The sequence below is a fragment of the Colius striatus genome, chromosome 1, assembly GCF_028858725.1.
Source record: "Colius striatus isolate bColStr4 chromosome 1, bColStr4.1.hap1, whole genome shotgun sequence".
NCBI lineage: Eukaryota > Metazoa > Chordata > Aves > Coliiformes > Coliidae > Colius > Colius striatus.
Genome location: NC_084759.1, coordinates 11,289,560 through 11,307,467, shown reverse-complemented (window position 1 = coordinate 11,307,467; position 17,908 = coordinate 11,289,560). Strand labels below are relative to the sequence as shown.

Here is a 17,908-nt window from a genome sequence, read left to right as displayed (position 1 = left end):
GGAGGGAGCTTTGGAAAGTACACTTCTAAAATGCAAATGCTTTCCTTCATGAAAACCCACTTGAAGCCAAGCGTGATCGACAAACACAAAACACTTTCACAGCTTGCACATGCTGTGGATTATGATCCTCCTCTTTTTTTCTCCCTTGTAAAGCAGTTTGCCCCTTAGCCTGTCTAACTGAAATTAATGAACAATTTAATAAAAATCTTAGGTCTACAATAATTAGATAGTCACTGCTTGTGTGTTGAATAGACACAGGGAACTTATGAGGACAGACAAATTGTAAAATTTTGATCCTTTTGTTTGCACTCTCCCTCCCTGGGAGCCATTATGAACAAGTTCAACAGACGGGTCTTGGGAGTTTTTTGGGTGTAGCTTGTACTAGCTTGGGGGCAGAGAGACTATCACACTCCATTTTCCAGCCTTCCTTGCACCCTTTTCTGTGCCTAAATTCTTGATGCAAATGCTTCTACTAATAGGTTACTGTGCTCACTGATTTAGTTATAGTCGCTCAGTGAGTAAGCTGTCCTACATGGTGCACACAGGCCAGGTTAGCTGCTGCTGTGCCCTGTAGTTATTTACACCTGTGCTAAATGACTTGTAAACTCATCAGAGTTGCAGACCTTTAAAATGCATTTAACTACCGACAGTTCCATGCCGGGAAAGGGGAGGGAGCCAGAAGGCTTCTGGAGTCTCACTCCCAGCCTCTGGCTTCCCCCGACTGGAGCCAGCTCCTTGGGACCCAGGGACTGGAGGCAGAGTTGTCACCTGGTGACAAAGGCATCTGCACCATCCACTTACTTTTTGTTTATAACTTTAAGTACCATTTCCTTATGACTTTCTGGACAGTAAACTGGTGCTGCTTTGTGAAATGTTTAAATTGTGATTTACTTTTTTTTCTTTCCCTCTTAAAAATCAAATGAAACAGTTGCAAACATGAGGGTATTGGGAAGATGAAGGCTGACCATGCAGAAACAAAGCTGAAAGGAGTTTAAAGGGAACACATCCAAGGGTCTTGAACTCATTTAAGTAAAATAATGTAGAAATGTGGTTTAGTGCTAAGCCTAATTTAGCATGGCTGCAGGCTGCTGCGTGCAGAAGTGCTCTCAGCCTTCCCACCATCTCCAGATACAGGTTCCCTCCCTCTCCGTGTGCTGCATCCGATGATTTATGTGGCCATGTAATGAATCCAATCTGCTGTGTTATCCAACAGAAGACTCTCTTCATGTTTATTAATAGTTTACTGCCCTGGCAGATCAGCAAGTTGAACTGCATCCTGTGATGCTGGTCCAGGGCAGTGGACATGGCAGTGGGGTGTAGCCCAGGTTGAGAGGGGGAGAAAGAGAGAAGGACATGAACAGACCTTTCAGCAGCAGAATACACTTCATATCCATTTTATTCTAATGTGAAACTGTACACAAATTCAGTCTGTGAGGGAGGCCCTTTGATCTGTAAGAATAAGAAGCCTTGCAGGTTCAATTCTTATTACTTTAGTGTAAGATTAGTTTCTGCTTGGAACAGAGATTCTGGAGCTGCTGCGGTGTGAGCAGTGTTGTGTGCACAAGTGCCACTGTCCGTCCAAAATTATGAGAGTTAACCTGGCAGCCCTGCAAGAGCTAACTGAGTTGGAAAGCTGAGTGGTTAGCTGTTGAGTTGTGTACAAGAAATGCATTCAGTGGGATTGGGCTATTCAATTAGCACACCAGTGTCATTTATTTTAAGTATTTTTTACTGTTCCAAAAGGTTCAGTTGCTGAGTTCCTACTTTCTAGGATGAAAGTACTCTTTAATCCTTGGAGAGAAAGGACTAACTCCCAGCAAGGGCCCAATTTTACTTTAGTCCTTCGTTGTTTTTAACAGTTCCTGTGCAGTACTTTGGCAGACTCCAAAGAATAGAAATAAAAATGGAACATTTTGGCCTTTTTGTGGCTGTTTACCAGCAACAAAACAATTTTCAGACAATTAACAGATCTCCAGGCCCTTTGGAAGCTAAAATAGAGCTGTTTCTAGGTTGTCATGTGTCTAATTAATACAAAGTCCCTTCCAACCCCTACCATTCTATGATTCTATGAAGCAGAAAATGTAATGCTCCTGCTGGTATTCTGCTTCAGCTACGGTTAGACTTGCAAGCTTGATAGGTGATCCTTAAGAGTGTCTTTTACACCCAGGTTAAACCCTTTCTGGGGTCACTAGGAGTGTGGGAATGAATTGCCACAGGTAACGTTCACTGCTGTACTGTGGCTTCAGGGAGTGAGGTTGTACCATGGAGGAGCTTTCTTTCTAGTCATCTGGGATTTAAAAAGTATTATTGTCAAATGCTAATTTTAAGCAATTATGGTCGTAGGAGAGGTCACAGCATTAAAGAAGCTATAAAATCTTATTTTAATTGCTTACAGCTGTGCCAGAAAGACTATGTAGAAAAAGAAAATAACTGTTTCGCTTTGCTATTTAGCAAATCGCACTTTGTATCACTAGAGAAGTATACTGAGAGAGTCTTTTCAGTTCCTCTGTACTTATACCTGAAGGAGGAAAGTTCTGTGTGATGGAAAGAGTTTTTACTCTGAATTTCTTCCACTGTTGTAAAGCTGTGGTTGGAGTTGTGCTGGCATGTGTTCAGGAGTCTGTCTGTTCTCATCCTGTCGCAGTGCACTAATATCTCCCATCTGAAAGCCTGAAATGGAGGCCCTTGGTTTCTGTGATTTAGGATTTGGTCAAGCTCGCAGTCATGATAATGTTGGCTCAGTCTGAGCTGAGATTTGGTTATGTTACACACACTTTGGTAAGCCATGGCAACGGTGGGTAAAACAGGTTCTCTGAGAATGGAAAGAGTGGAAATAGTGAGACATGCCCGATGTGACTATGCGTGGCCATACCGACTGGCTTTGAGTGTTCTTGAGCATGGCTTTGATATGCTGTGGTGTTTCTCTCTTTATAGTGCTTCCACTTCTCAATCGGACCATTCTACTCACACCAAATCTGTCTCTGCTATATCATCTGACTCGGTCTCCACCTCGGCAGAGAACTTCTCTCCAGATTTAAGGGTATGTATCCTAAAAAAGAAAAAAGAAAAGTAAAATAAATATAACGTCCTCCAGAGGACATTTCTTGCTCCTATGAGTTTGGATGTGGTGAAATGATATCAGCTTTCAGATTAATGCCAAATTTTATGTAACCAAAGCATGAAAGGACCCAAAGCCAAACAGGTGAAATTGAAGTTTAATCTCTATCATATTATTTCCTTCTTTATAAAGTTGTTTAATCTTCAAAAAGCTGGCTCTGCAACCCACACTTGGAGCTGAAGTTTCAAAGGAACTCCATTTTCTTTTAAGTGCTTTAAGTAAGTGAAATCCTCAACCTGACAGTTGTAGTTCCTTCTTTTTTTTTCCTGTTGTATATCTATCTGAGAGATGTTCTCCCTTGAGAAGTCCTGCTTGTTTGTAAACACTGAGTCCTTGGAAGTATCTTCTTTCAGAGAAAGATTGCTATCTCCAAGTGGATAAAAATAATCTTCTGTCATAGTAAATTGCTCTGACATAAAAAGGTCCAAACAAGGTTCTTTTAAGTCTGTTATTGGATTAGTTAATTATAAATTCAAAGTTCTTGTTCAGCCTTACAGGAGTTTGAAAGCTGTTTGTACATTCCTCTTATGAAACCGAAAAGTTTGCTGATACACCTGTGCTTTTAAAAAAAGTCCCCAAGTGATAAAACTATTGGTACGTTCCAGTAATGACTTTTAGCGTTTCTCAGGTGTGAGTGAGCATCTTTGTAAAATCTAAATGCAGTAGAAATGCATAAAAAGCTCTAAATGCAAAACTAATTCCTTTGACAACCGTGGTATTTTTTTCTGTCCCATGTTGTCTCAGCAGTCCCTAATTAATAACAGAAAGTCCACTTGTTCATAAGTGGCAAGAGCATGGATTTTTTTCCCCCTAAAGGCAGCATATTAGCCAATACTAAGCTAAGATTTGAAAATTATCTAATGACAATTTACACCTTTTACCTATAGATACAAAAAATGCACAGCTGAACTGACTTTGCACCTTTTCTTGTGACACCTGGGGATTACCTTTAGAAATAGAGAATGGAGCAGCATTTCTAGGATTTAGATTGTCTTTCTCTCCCAGTGGTTATATTGGCTCAACATGTTTTCCTTGTAACACAGATTTCATCTTGTGATTCTTTCCCTTCTTTTGTCACCTTATCTGCGTGAGTTGTAAGCTGTCTGGACAGGGATTCCAGCCCTCCTGAGCTCATCTGGTTCCCTGTCCAACAGGGCCTCTGTACTCAGTAGCAATCAAAAACAGTGTTTGCAGAGGAATGTTCATTTAGCTGCATGATGAATTTTTCAGGCAGAAAATAGGTATGTACTGTTTACTGGAGGCTATTAGAAGCCCAGACTTCCTTGCTGTTCCTCAGTTCTTGTAATTTGTAGAGTAGTTTTTTCACAGCCTGCCCCCCTCTTCCTTTTTTATTTTTTCTTTCTTTCTAAGCAAACTGAAGTACTGAAATGGTTGCAAAAAAGGCTATTCCTGTTTCATTTTAGAATAGCGTTTAAGAAAATATGATAATGCAGATAATTTCTTGTTTAGAATATGTAACTAAACAGTGCAGGACAGGTGTGAGCCGGTGTCTCTGCTGGCAAAATGCTTCTTGGTCTTTAACCTGCACCAGCTCCAAGTTCAGCATAAGCCTGCTGTGTCTCATCTAAAGCTTGCTGTTGTTGAGGTGGTGTGAGTGGCTCCAATGCGGTTGTGTGTAGGCATAAAGCAGGTTCTTGCCCTTACACTTGAGTAGCGGGTTGTCAAAAGTAAAGCAGACACAGAAGAAATGCATTTCCATGGTCCTACTTGTATTAGGGTATGGGGAGAGAGGAGCAGTTTCCACTAGTACAAGTTGACTTTCTCTGTTCTGGAGGAATTTATGAATTAACCGTTTCTTTCTTCATTCCTGAAAGTGATGCTGGACAACAAGGCTGCAATATGAGATGAAGACCTGTCCTCTGCCTGTGGACAACCTCTTGTGTTGGCATTGCCAGTGCAACTGCAGTCACACAACCTGTCCTTAAATCAATCGCTGTTGGTGATGGTGCCTTCCTGTTTGCTTCTCACACTTCCTCTTGGAGCCTAGTGCTAGCTCCTAAATGGAAGATTTCTTGTGAGCAGTGATCAGCTAACACCAGTTTCTTTCAGGGCTTGAGTTGAGAACAGAGTCCTCCCCCTGGCCTTATCATTCTTATCATCCTTTGCCCAGTTCTCCCTGAATTAATACTCTGTCATATGACAGTTCTGCCAAATTTTTTAAAGTCATTTCTGTGAGAGATTTTTCAAGGTCCTGATTGTTCTCACCATTTTCTTTCGCCTTTCTGAGATGTGGCCTTGCATTTGATATTGCAGATGAAGTCATGCCATTCACTGATACAGTGACATGAGCATGTTCTCTGTTCTAGTCCTTTTCCTACACACCTCAGCGTCTTGTGCAGCTTTGATTGGTGCGAGACAGCACGAACTCCCAAGTCTTAACAGGGCCTGAGATTTGAGCTAAGCACCTTATTACTTTTGAGAACAAAAAGCAGTCCCACATAGTTCCTGTAAAAATGAAGGAGAATAAGCCTTGAAGTGGGAACTAATGCATTTTGTGGCAACTGTGGTAGGGGAGACAAGTGCCTGGGCTACATGGTGTTCTCACAGGAAGGTGATGCATCAGTTAGCTTTAAGAGGCTGAAAATAAGCTTTTCAAAAATCTGAAGTGGATCTGCCAATTATGGGATTATGCTCTTGATGGGCATTTAAATTTTCCCTGCTAGAATGAATTGCTACGTGGATCCATCATCACTCCCACCTCTGCTTGGTCTCTGCCTCTGCGTGTGCGTTGACTCAAATTTAGGAATTAAATTTCTGTGACGATGGAAAAACACTCTGTGATAGCTACAATTAGCACTCTCTTTTTCTGGGGGGAATTTTTAGAAGAATAGTAGGCGTCCATCGGGAGGAGGGAACCAGGGGAAGGACCCACATCATTTCTTGCAGTCTGTGCCTGCAGTTTTCTTTTGGAGTGCAATTAACACTCTGTATGTGTGCGCACATGTCTGTAATGAGGTAAATGAGACAACCACTGGGGATTCCTACTGAATGCATGTGTGGTACTTTTCCTAAATCTTTCTCTGAAGTGTTTAATAACAACTTTTATGAAGGTGGGATTTTTTTGTTGTTGTTTTTTTTAATGTATATTGAACATTTCAGTATCTGGAACAAAGATTAAATTATCTCTCCACTACAATTTATAGAATTTTCACTTCATAAATTAAGTAACTTTTGGCTGCTTCAGTTAGCTTCATGGGGAAAAAAAAAAGAAAGAAGGAAAAAAGCCCACTGAACCTCAACAGGAAAACAACAAAGGACTATTAGATTCTTCCTCCCACCCTCTTCCCAGTCTCAAATCTGAAGCTGTTTAGACTTGATTTAGGAAATGCTTTCTTTTGAGGGAATTTTTAGCAAATGCACTGCCATATGTTTTAACATAAGTTATAGATCAGGCAAGAATAGAATTGAAGTAGATGGAAGTAAAAATGAGATGGAAATTCATAGATACTCTGTGATTTGGGATAAGATTTTAAAAATGCTTTAGAGCCAACATTGCCAAAGGCATTGAGGTGCAAAAAAAATATCCCCTACAGATCTGGAAACTAGGTTATGAAAGTACGGTGAGTTTCTTGCTCCTGGGTCCTATAGATGGTATTTTCTCCCATGCCTATAGGCAGATATGTCTGTGCATCTTGTAGTACTGCCCTTAAGCCTGCTTGCTAATGCTCTAGCTGTTAGCAGTAGGATAATGCCTGAAGTTTACTGCTTTGAAAGCCTTGGAGTGGCTCTCATAAAAGGGTTAAATCCTTTCCATCTGCAGTTTGGAACAGTGGATAGGGCTGGTGGAGCCTGCTGCCGCTTCCCTTAAGAACAGTACCTTTGCCTGAAAATTTGTTGATGTCCCTTGTGTTTGATGTTGAATTGCATTCAGTGAAAATGTGAACTAGAGGATGGTAACTCATATGTTGGCTTTCTTATGTTGCTTCTTGTTTCTGGTCCATTCTGCAGACAGAGGAAACAGTACAGCTCACCCATATCTTTAGTTTGTGCAGCTTCCAAAAAAAAAAGTAGTTAAAATCTTTGCTCTTGGTATTGCTGCTTGTGACCACCAAACCATTCTCTCCTTTACAGGCAACAGTAAGATCCCCAATTCTTGATATTCCTCTGAGCAAAATATTGAACGAGCATGTGTCCCATCCTCCATGATTGTTTCCTCCCTCCATAATAATTTGCTTCTTTAATGTATGGGGAATCGGTAGATTTTGAATGGGTTTGTATGTGAGATGCAACAAAGTTATAGAATGCCCAGGACTCAAAGGTCCTGGGGAGAAGGGGCAAAAAGGGAAGAAAGAGTTGCTTGCATAACCTTGTTATCCATTGTATGTATGATTTGAGACTGCAAACAAGCCCTTGTGGTTTATTTTGTTAGATGCACAACTGATGCAGGACAAAAGGCATATGAAAGAGTCTTCTCTTTCCAAGAGAGTAAATGGATGCAATTGCTGTCTGTTTAGGTTTTCTGGATGAAATCTGTTTGAGCAAGTCTGCATTCAAGCTAGCCAACCACAGTTCCTTTGTACTTGATGGAAAGAAATAAGTCGTTTATGATCTGATTTGTCTTGGCCTTAAGGAAATGACCATGCTAAGTGAGAACAACATGTAGCTGAGCTGGAGAAGTCCTCGCTGCAGGGTGTTGTGAACATTTGAGGGGCAGCAACAATTTCTTAAGCGTGGATATCAGCTTTAGCTGTGCTCCAGTAAAGATGCAGTTTTGTCTCATTTGAAAACCTACTGTTGTTCCTTTGACTATGGAGTTCATGGTAATTTCTCCAGATGTAGACCTCTAAAATTGAAGTAAATCCTGTCCCTCAGGTAATGTGGGGCAAGATTAACTGAAAAGCCAGTCGCTGACTTTGTCACCATTGTGTTACTTTATTCTAGCTTTAGTGTAAAGTGGCTTGGACTAGTTTTATGTAGAACATGTATATTGTTAGTAGAAAAACATATTGAAGAAAGATGTGATTTCTTCCCCCCGTTCTTTGCTGTAAATCACTAAAACTAGCCTCAGTGAGCATTTCCATTGCTATCTCCCTGCCAACACAGGAAGTGTGTCAGGCTTTGATTATGTGTAACACATGTTCAACAAGAGCTGGGTTTAGAGAGAGGCATAACTTTTTAAGCTTTAAGCCCTTGTTTAAGCAATATTTTTTAGTTTTGCTTTTAAGGGACTTTTCAGTTAGTGAATGATGCAAGCTTGAAAGCACTAAATCATGAAAAAAACCCTCTGCCTAAGCACCTCCAGGCTTGCTAGTCAGCTCGGTTTATCGCTTAACCATAGAATCATAGAATTGTTTTGGTTGGAAAGGACATTTAAGAGCATCACCACTACACCATGTCCCTCAGTGCCTCAGCTACATGGCTTTGCAATATCTCAAGGGATGGGGACTCTACCACCTCCCTGGGCAGCCTGTGCCAGTGTCTAACAACCTTCTCAGGGAAAAAGTTCTTAATATGCAATCTAAACCTCCCTTGGTGCAACTTGAGCCCATTTCCTGTTGTCCTATCACTCGATACTTGGGAGAAGAGACCAGCCCTTACCTCAATACAGCCTCCGTTCAGGTAGCTGTAGAGAGTGATCATGTCTCCCCTCAGTCACCTTTCCTCCAGACTAAACACCCCCAGTTTCCTCAGCCACTCCTCATCAGTCTTGTGCTTGTTTCTGGACATGCTCCAGCACCAAAATGTCCTTCCTGTAGTGAGGGACCTAAAACTGAACACAGCACTCGAGATGCAGCCTCACGAGTACCAGATTGTACAGGGGGATTGCTGGGACTGCTGGCCACACTATTTCTGATGCAAGCCAGGATGCTATTGGCCTTCTTGGCCACCTGGGCTCACTGCTGGCTCACTTTCAGCTGCTATCAATTAACAACCCCAGATCCTTTTCTTCCAGGCAGCTTTCCAGCCACACATCCCCAAGCCTGTAGTATCCCATGGTGGTGTTGTGGCCCAGGTGTAGAACCCGGCACTTGGCCTTGTTTAGCTTCATACAATTGGCCTTGGCCCATTGCTCCGACCTATTCAGGTCCCTCTGAAGAGACTTCTTGTCCTCAAGCAGATCTATGCAGCCACCTAGTGTTATGTCATATGTAAACTTACTGAGGGTGCACTTGATCCCCTAATCCAGATCACAGATCACAGAATGGTTAGGGGTTGAAAAGGACCTCTAAAGATCATCCAATCCAACCCCACTGTTCAAGCAGGTCCACCTAGATCAGGTCACACAGGAACATGTCCAGGTGGGTTTTGAAAACCTCCAGAGAAGGACACTCCACACCCTCCCAGGGCAGCCTGTGCCAGGACTCTCTCACCTGAACAGCAAGAAGTTTTTCCTTATGTTTAAGCAGAACTTTTTGTGTTTCAGCTTTTGTACGCCTTGTCCTGTCACTGGACATTACAGAAAAAAGTGTTGCCCCAGCCTCTTGACATGCATCTTTTAAATAGCTGTATTAATGAGGTCCCCCCTCAGTCTCCTCCAGACTAGACAACCCAAGTTCGCACAGCCTTTCCTCATGAGAAAGATGCTCCAGTCCCCTGATCATCTTGGTGGCCCTGCACTGGACTCTCTCCAGCAGTTACCTGTCTCTCTTGAGCTGGGGAGCCCAGAACTGGACACAGGACTCCAGATGAGGCCTCACCAGGGCAGAGGAGAGAGGGAGAGGAACCTCCCTTGACCTGCTGGCCACACTCTTCTTGATGCATCCCAGGATGCCATTGGCCTTCTTGGCCACGAGGGCACGTTGCTGGCTAATGATATGGTAATGATATATAGGGATAGGTCTTGCTGTTTTGGACTAGCCCTTGACTCTTTGTGTGGGACTGCCTCTAAGAAGACTAGTTCATAGCAAATGCAAAGATGTTTTCTATGGTGTGAGCTTTTCTTCCCAGTGCACTGGACTGTGACTGCTATTAAATTACAGACTATATTGTGCAAGCCAGCAGATGGTGAAGATAATTGCCCTGTGCTCACAAAAGACTTGGCTCCATGTGAACCGGTGATACAGTAGTGAAACTAAATAAGCAGTTAATCCTTTTACTGTCACTGTGTGACGACTTGGCCATATGCATTTTTCTGTGTTGTCTCTTTGGGCTCAGCTATATTCTCAGTGAGATGCACCTCATATGAGCTTTTGTGGGTGGAACAGTAGGCAGAGGTAGTCTTTACCTGATCTGCATACAGTGTTTTCAACAGTCCCTTGCACACAGGCATGAAACTGGGCCCAAATACAAGAACTGGTGATGGTTATATTATCAGAGATATCAAGCAGTGGGACTTACAGGAGCAGAGAAGTAGCAAAATCTTAGGGAGAAAAATATTTTAACTCAGAATTCTGATTTGGGCCATACAGTTCTGTCTGTGTGACTGTGGGAAATGGGCTTTCTTGCTTCCTTGGAGCATTAATCTGTCGTTGAACAAAGGCACAAAGAACTGGTTCTGGAGAATGAATGATGCTCTTGTCCATAAGAGTGGTCATTCCAGGACAGCCCTGTGAGGGACTGTAATTTAGCACTGCCGTTGCCATGTTTTTCTGGCACTCCAGTTTCCATGACTGTAAATGCTGTATATTTCATGAGAGTTACAATCTTTTAGACTGTCATAAGAGATGAAAAACCTTGGCCCTGTCCCTGCACCTCTCCCCACTAAGTCCTTTTCTGTACTTCCCACTTTCAAGGAAACAAAACCACAGAGTAGCCAACCTCCGGGCTGCAAAATATTGATTTTGTGCAAATTAGATGGAGGAGGAAAAGCCAGATGCAGTCAGTTCTCTATCTCCTTTGCATGTAGATAATACTCCCTAAGTGCTCAGATAGTTAGAAGAGAGCAAAGACGGCAAGTGCTGCTCGTTTTTCTTATGTAGAAATATCTGAATATTTGAATATGAAGTAATGCACAGTGAAGGAAATCTCTGGAAGCGTTTATGATTGCCATCTATTAGGAATGGAAAACTAAGGAGAACAAGCAAATGGCCTTCATATGTTCCTCAGAAATATTTTCAGCACTTCCTAATCGACTGCAGTATTTCTCCTAGCTACAAAATGCAAGGATTCTGCTTTTACTGAGTAAAACTGGGTAAGAGGTGGCTTTTTTCCCCCCTTCTTTTTTCCCTCCTCATAGTTACAGTTCTGTAGATGGAAGCACAGATCGGGCAGGAATGAACAGGCATGGTATTTAGAAGGAGCACACAGGTTTGTGACTGCATGCAGTACCTGCCAAGATTTGATTTTCTGTAGATGTTTCTGCACTGAATGAAACCTCTTTGTTCTCCTTTGTATAATTGTTTACTCATTTTAAATATATAATTACTTGTATCTTGAACCCATATTTATCACTAAACTCCAAGGTGAAATTCTTGGTGAAAGAGTTATTTTGTGACATATTTTAATTGGTACAATTTATAACTCTCTCTTTCTTCAGTGTTTTTCTGTTACTTAAGACTGGTGATATGAACCTCAGTGAATTAGTTCAATACTTTAACTGATTTAATGCTTGAAAATTTTTATCTACTTTCCAGTATAAATTATATATTAAACAAAACTCAGTAAAAATAAAGAAAGAATAGTCAGGCTAATGTGCTGTTCAAAGTTTTTGAGCAGCCAGTGGAGGGCAGAGCCATTGTTGTTTGAGACGTTTGTGGAATCCTTGGCACTGAAGAAGGTTCTGTCTTAAAAAATGTTGGACTTGTCTGAATAGATAATATCTGCAACCTTCTGTGCCAGAGAGCATTGCTGTGTTGAGTCAATGACGACTTTCTGTCGGAGCCTAATGAGAGAATTGTCTTGAGGCACCAAGCCCATATAAACTTGAAGAGACAAGCCAGCCATGGTTGAACGAATGGCCCTCGACAATGTATTTCTTTGAGCTTCTAAGCTTTGTCTTGTACTTGTGCAGCGAGGGCCCGGGAAATTCACCAGCCCACAGAGGCAGTTCTTCATTGCTGGACACTTGGGTCTGAATGGGGAAGTACATCGTGGGGAAAAAACAGAGCAGGAAACACCAGAGGAACACTGCATGGTGACTGCTTCCTCCTACAGAGGGGTGCCTTTACGTTACCCTGGTGACTAGGTTGGGGTTTGTTTTTTTTAATACACTAATCTTTGGCTTCTCTTTAAAGATTTTCAAGAAAGTGGTAAGTAAGCATGTGATTTCTCAAGCCTTTTTATGCTTTCTACTTTTTATACTATTTGCCATATGTATGGTAGCTAGAAATCACAGTTTGTGAATTGTTTCTTAGTTTTTGGGAAAGCATAGCTGAAAGACAGTTGCAGTTAGCATGTGATTATTGTCCTTAGTGTAACAGACAGTCTGCTGTCAGAACTTTTTATTGATAACTTAAATGCCTCTTGTCTTGTTTTTTAACCAAGCTAGGAAGCTTTTTTGGCCTCAGTGCTCTCTTAGGAGCTGAGTGGGCTTGATGTGGTTTTTGAATGGTATATTTGACTCCCTGTACTATTCTGAAATGATCCATGTGTCCATGGTGCTTTGTCTATTTCCCTTTGAACATCTAATATCACAAAAGAATAAGACACAAAGCATTTCCCTGCAGTTAATATCTTGTTGGTCTGAATGTCTCTAACATAGTTTTTCAACCCATTGGGTCATAATCCTCAGAAAAATCCCTGTGAGTCTGTCATGCAGAGATGCTGCTGATCTTTCCTGTAGTCAGCCTGCTGTGGTATTCTTAATGACTCAAAAATAATCAACAAAGTCCCTTTACTTGCTCAATTTCTGTTTTATTGCATTTCCAGTAGGATATGTAGCACACAAATCTTCTCAAAGTACACTTGAAATAGCCATAAATGGCAGCACTTGCAATCTGCAGAAGGATTTGTCACATAAGCACGACTACTATTCTGTGGTCCTTCTAATTGACCATTGAGAAGACAGAAGCATCTAAGCAGCAAAATGCTAGAAAAAAATGTACCTTTTTTGTTATAAGAGATGTTTAATTTAGAGAAGAAGCCAATGAAAAAATACTCTAAGCATATTGATCTTGTTTCTGCACATATTTGTTTCAGTTCTGCAGCGTCTGTCAACATCAGCAGGACAGAATTAGACCTCTGTGGTTTTTTTCAGGTGAATGCAAAGAGCTTCTGTATCTGTTTTGTTTCAGAGGCTTTTACAGTCATTGGGGTAATGACACATCCTGATACACCTGCCATAGTGTCACTGTCCCTCATTGATTAACTTCCATGGTAACAACCATGAAAGAGGAGAGGGATGGAGTGGGCAATTCGGGGGAAGAAACAAGTGAACGTGGTCTGAGACCACCAAAAGGCATTTGGAAGGAGAAAAACGTTGGTTACCTAAGTGTGAACCTTTTGCTCTTGATTTACAAAGAAAATAAATTTAAAAACCTGTCAAGTATGGACAGGACCTCTGGCTATGCCTTGGCAGGAAGACTGACTGCCCTCCTGCGGTTCTCCGAGACAGCAGAAAGGAGCTAGCCCTGGCCCAAAGGCTGACCCTGGTAACTTGGCTAATGAGAACAAACCTACAAGCTCTGGAGTCAATGCCTGTTTTAATGAAGTTCATGGAGCTGGCTCATGCCCATCCTGCCTCTCTGCACAGAGAAAATTGAGACGTGTCTACAAAGTACAGATTGTGACTGCTCAGTTGTGCTGGGGTGTCCAGGAGATTGGGCACTGCTGTCCTGGCTGCAGTGAAGTACCAGAGATGGGATTTGGTCTACCACATGTGGCAATCTGCATCAGGGTTCCATATCCTAGCTCTCTGCCTTGAGTGAGCAGGCAGACACTCATCCTAACGGCGAATCTCTTAGGTCTTCTGCTTTCTAACTGCCTGAACAGAGCTCTCAGGTTTTCTAGCTCAGATGTAGGTCTCTGATTTGAGGTGAAATGGATATTCCTACAGTTTACTGACTACCCTGCCTGCATAGTGGCAAGAGTGCTGATTCAGGAGTACATTTAATCACGTGCCAGTCCTTGAGAGAAAGACATTAAAAAAAAAAAAAAAGGAAGAGTTGGGGAGGAAGGAAAGATTACAAGCAGCATATTCCTTGATAGCCCATGAAAAATTCAAAGTATCAGACAAGTATTTTCCTGTAGGTGATAAAAACTCTCACTTGGCTGTTGAGTTTCTAATCCATATTTCACCCATAATTTGAACAGCTGCATGTTTTTAAAAGCTATTAATTCTTGCACACACACATGTACAACATGCACATTCCTGTCCCTGCAACATATACCCCACCTCTTCCTGCTGACCAGTGTGTGCTCATGAGGTTCATGTGCTAAACCTATGAGTTAAGGGGCTGCAAATGCAAAGGGACTGTGTGTGTGTGTGTGTGTAATGTTTGTCTGTACAGACAGAGTATATAAGTATGTCAAGGGACCAGTTAAAAGGCTGGCTTCCTGCTGTAGGAAACATGGAACAGGACTATGTGTGGCTGGAACAAAAGCAGCTCTGAGCCTGGAGAGCTTGTCTTTTGAATAGTCAGGGCAGAAGTAGTTTGAGGAAAGGAATAATGTGGGAGCAAGGTGGACATGGTGCGAGATAGGACACGTCACACCAGTGCTGTGGCTTTATGCCTCACAAACCTGCTCAAAATGTGCAAAGTGGTTTGGAGTGTGTAGGAGGTTACCAAGGAGAGATTAACTCAGGGGGGAGGGGGGGAATCACAAAAAGGGTACATTTTAATTTTGTCTAAGCCAAAAAAGATTCTTTTTGTTCATTCTGATTGTGATTCAGGACAGAAGGATCTTTGCAGACTTGGGAGAACTGTTGCATAGTAATTTGATAATGCAAACCTTAAGTTGCATGAAGCCAAAAACCCCTAACCTTGGTCTGTGGGTTTCAGGCTTCAAATATTCAAGAGAAAGAGTAACTGGAAGATGGCTAGGAGAATCTCAGGTGCTCTCTTCATGCATTCTTGTTATCTGGAGGTGTATGCTACAAATGTCCAGGGACAAAGTGTCCGTAGTCTGGCAGTTCTCCTTTCCTTACTTTGGGTTTACACCCATTGAGTTGCTTCTGTAGTCATGACTCAAGCCAGCCCTGGTGAAATGATCCAGGTTATAGAAAAACAGCCATTAAAAAAAGCCATTAAGGGATCTCAGGGATCTTGACTGAACTAGACAAAGGAGCAATTGCAGTGCTGGTGGCTTGAAGAAGAGGAGGCTATGCTGGCTTGTTCTCAGCCAGCGCAGGGCATGTGGTGTCATCCTGGCTGTGCAGCTCTGCTGGTAGGCAAATACCTCATGGGCAATGTAGGAGGAAAACATATCAGTTGTTTTGTTCACAGGAAAAAACACACCTTGAATATAGAGTTTGATGCATTCATGTCCTTCTGGAGCAGTGTTCAGCAATGTGCAGACCTCAGAGACCCTGTACTGAGAGTTAGTCCTAACTCTTAGGACTCTGTACCACTGAGTTGGCTGTAGCCACTTGGGATGAGCTACATACACAAGTCATGTGGGGATGTCCATCAGGAGAGGGTTTTTTGGAGCAGCATGCTGGCTGCTGTCTTAGGAGGCTTGTGAACACATGGGCAGAGGCTTGACAGAACTGCAGTACTCTGAATTGCAGTGTGAAAAAGTAAGAGGCAGGGAGCAGTCTTACCTTTTTACCAGGATCTAAACCTCTCCCCCTGACCCAAGGCATTCAAGCAAAGGAGGTGATTGTTTTGTTGCCAAGATCTGGAGCTTGTGTCAACAATACAGCATCAGGGTTTCCTTGCCTTAGGTGCTACAGGTGGGAGGGCATGAAAAAGCTCTGCACCTTCAGCCATGGGTAAGTGGGCTGGAGCTAACACAAGATGGGATCTTGGAGTAAGGGAAGTGGCTGTTAAATGTAGCCAGTGTGGGTTTGTTCTGCCGACATGCTGCTTGAGCAGAGAACAAAGTTAAGTGGTGTCATGAAGTCCTCACACCCTCGGAGCTAGACAGGGCTTGTTTTTGGATGCTAAGGTACTCCCATGCTGTTTTATCTAGGAGAGCTGCTGATGAGTGGAATGGGTAGATGATGTTACTTGATAGAAGAAGACAGAATTGCACAGAATCCCAGAACGGTAGGAGTTGTGAAGGACCTCTAAAGATCATCCAGTCCAACCCCCACCTAGGGCAGGTTGACCTCAATCAGATCACATAGGAACGTGTCCAGGCAGGTTTGGAAACCTCCAGAGAAGGAGACTCCACACCCTGGGCAGCCTGTGCCAGGGCTCCCTCACCGTCACAGGAGAGAAGTTTTTCCTCATGCTCCAGTGGAACTTCCTGTGTTCCAGCTTGTACCTGTTACTCCTTGTCCTGTCGCTGGGCACTACAGAAAAAAGACTGGTCCCATCCTTTCGACACCAATGTGTTCAGTATTTAGAAATGTTGGTAAGGGCTCGTCTCAGTCTTTTCTTCTCCAGGCTGAACACTTCCAGGTCCCATAGCCTTTCCTCACAAGACAGATGCTCCAGTCCCCTGATCATCTTGGTAGACCTCTACCAGACTCTCTAGAAGTTCCCCGTCTCTCTGGAGCTGGGGAGCTCAGAACTGGACACAGGACTCCAGATGACGCCTCACCAGAGAAGAGTAGAGGGGGGGCAGAACCTCTCTCGACCTGCTGGCCACACTCTCCTTGATGCATCCCAGGATGCCATTGGCCTTCTTGGCCACGAGGGCACATTGCTGGCTCATGTTCAGTTTTCTGTCAACCCAGACTCCCAAGTCTCTCTCTGCAGAGCTGCTCTCCAGCAGGTCAATCCCCAGCCTGTACTGGTGCGTGGGGTTGTTCCTCCACAGATGCAGGACTCTGCACTTGTCCTTGTTGAACCTGATGAAGTTCTTCTCTGCCCAACTCTCAAGCTGGTTGAGATCCCACTGAATAGCAGCACAGCCTTCTGGGGAATCAGCCAGTCCTCCCAGTTTGGTGTCATCAGCCAACTTGAGACAGACATAAAGATTATTCTGTTTTTTAACTGAACTCTTAGTTCCTGCAGAAATTCAGTAACCAAACATAGTCTTTTTGTGGGGAAAGGTAACAAGACGTTGTTGGGCTTAGAGGAGAGGCAAACTAGTTTCCTGATTTTGGTGGTTATGTTTGTTTCTTATAGACATGGCCAACGTGTAGCTTGACATCAGCATGGTCTTGTTCCTAAGTAATGCTGCTTCTGCCCAGCTCTGGCTGGGACCTCCTCGCAGATCTCTAAGCACTCTTTGATTTTGTTCCCACTGAACAATTAAAAAACCTGAGGCACACAAAGGTGGAACATTTCATTTACAGATATATATGGTACCTGCCTCACAAGCATCAGTAGGCAGCTGTTTTCCTACAGCCAGGCTGCTGCAGTCATGTCCCTGGCTCCCCTTCCCGCTTCCTTGCCTCACTGCAGCTCTGAATTTCATTTTGCAAGATTTGCAGAGGGTAAAATCGTGGCCTAGGAGTGTTATTTTTAGAATATTGGAAATAGGTTAATGTTAAAAGAAATATTTTTCTTACAGTTTAATGAACCATTTCTGGATTTGTAGGGGGAAGGAGAGGATGGCAGCAGGATGGAAGGGCTTTTCATGTCATTTCATTAGTCATATAAGGGACAGAGGGTCCATCTATGGTGTTAGTGTCCTCCCAGAGCTCTGTGTGCATCCCATTCCTCTCACTTGCTGTTTCCAAAACTCCTCTTATCCAGCTACTTTTTCTCCCTCTTGCCAACGCCTGTTCTTTAGTGCTGCCCCAAATGTCTTCTCATTTGCCTGCTGCATGCATTGTCAGCTGCACACAGATTGCATTTCCCTGAGTTGGTTTCAAGGAGCCATTGATGGAGGTGG

General features: G+C 42.9%; 1 protein-coding gene across 1 annotated transcript in view; it reads left to right on the top strand.

Annotated features, from left to right (window-relative positions):
• MTMR2 (myotubularin related protein 2) overlaps positions 1–17,908 on the top strand; it is a 68,012-nt gene that overhangs the window by 19,836 nt on the left and 30,268 nt on the right. The window contains exon 2 of the mRNA XM_061991583.1: positions 2,935–3,040. Within this exon, the coding sequence (XP_061847567.1) occupies positions 2,935–3,040 (106 nt within the window). The remainder of the gene's footprint in view (positions 1–2,934; positions 3,041–17,908) is intronic.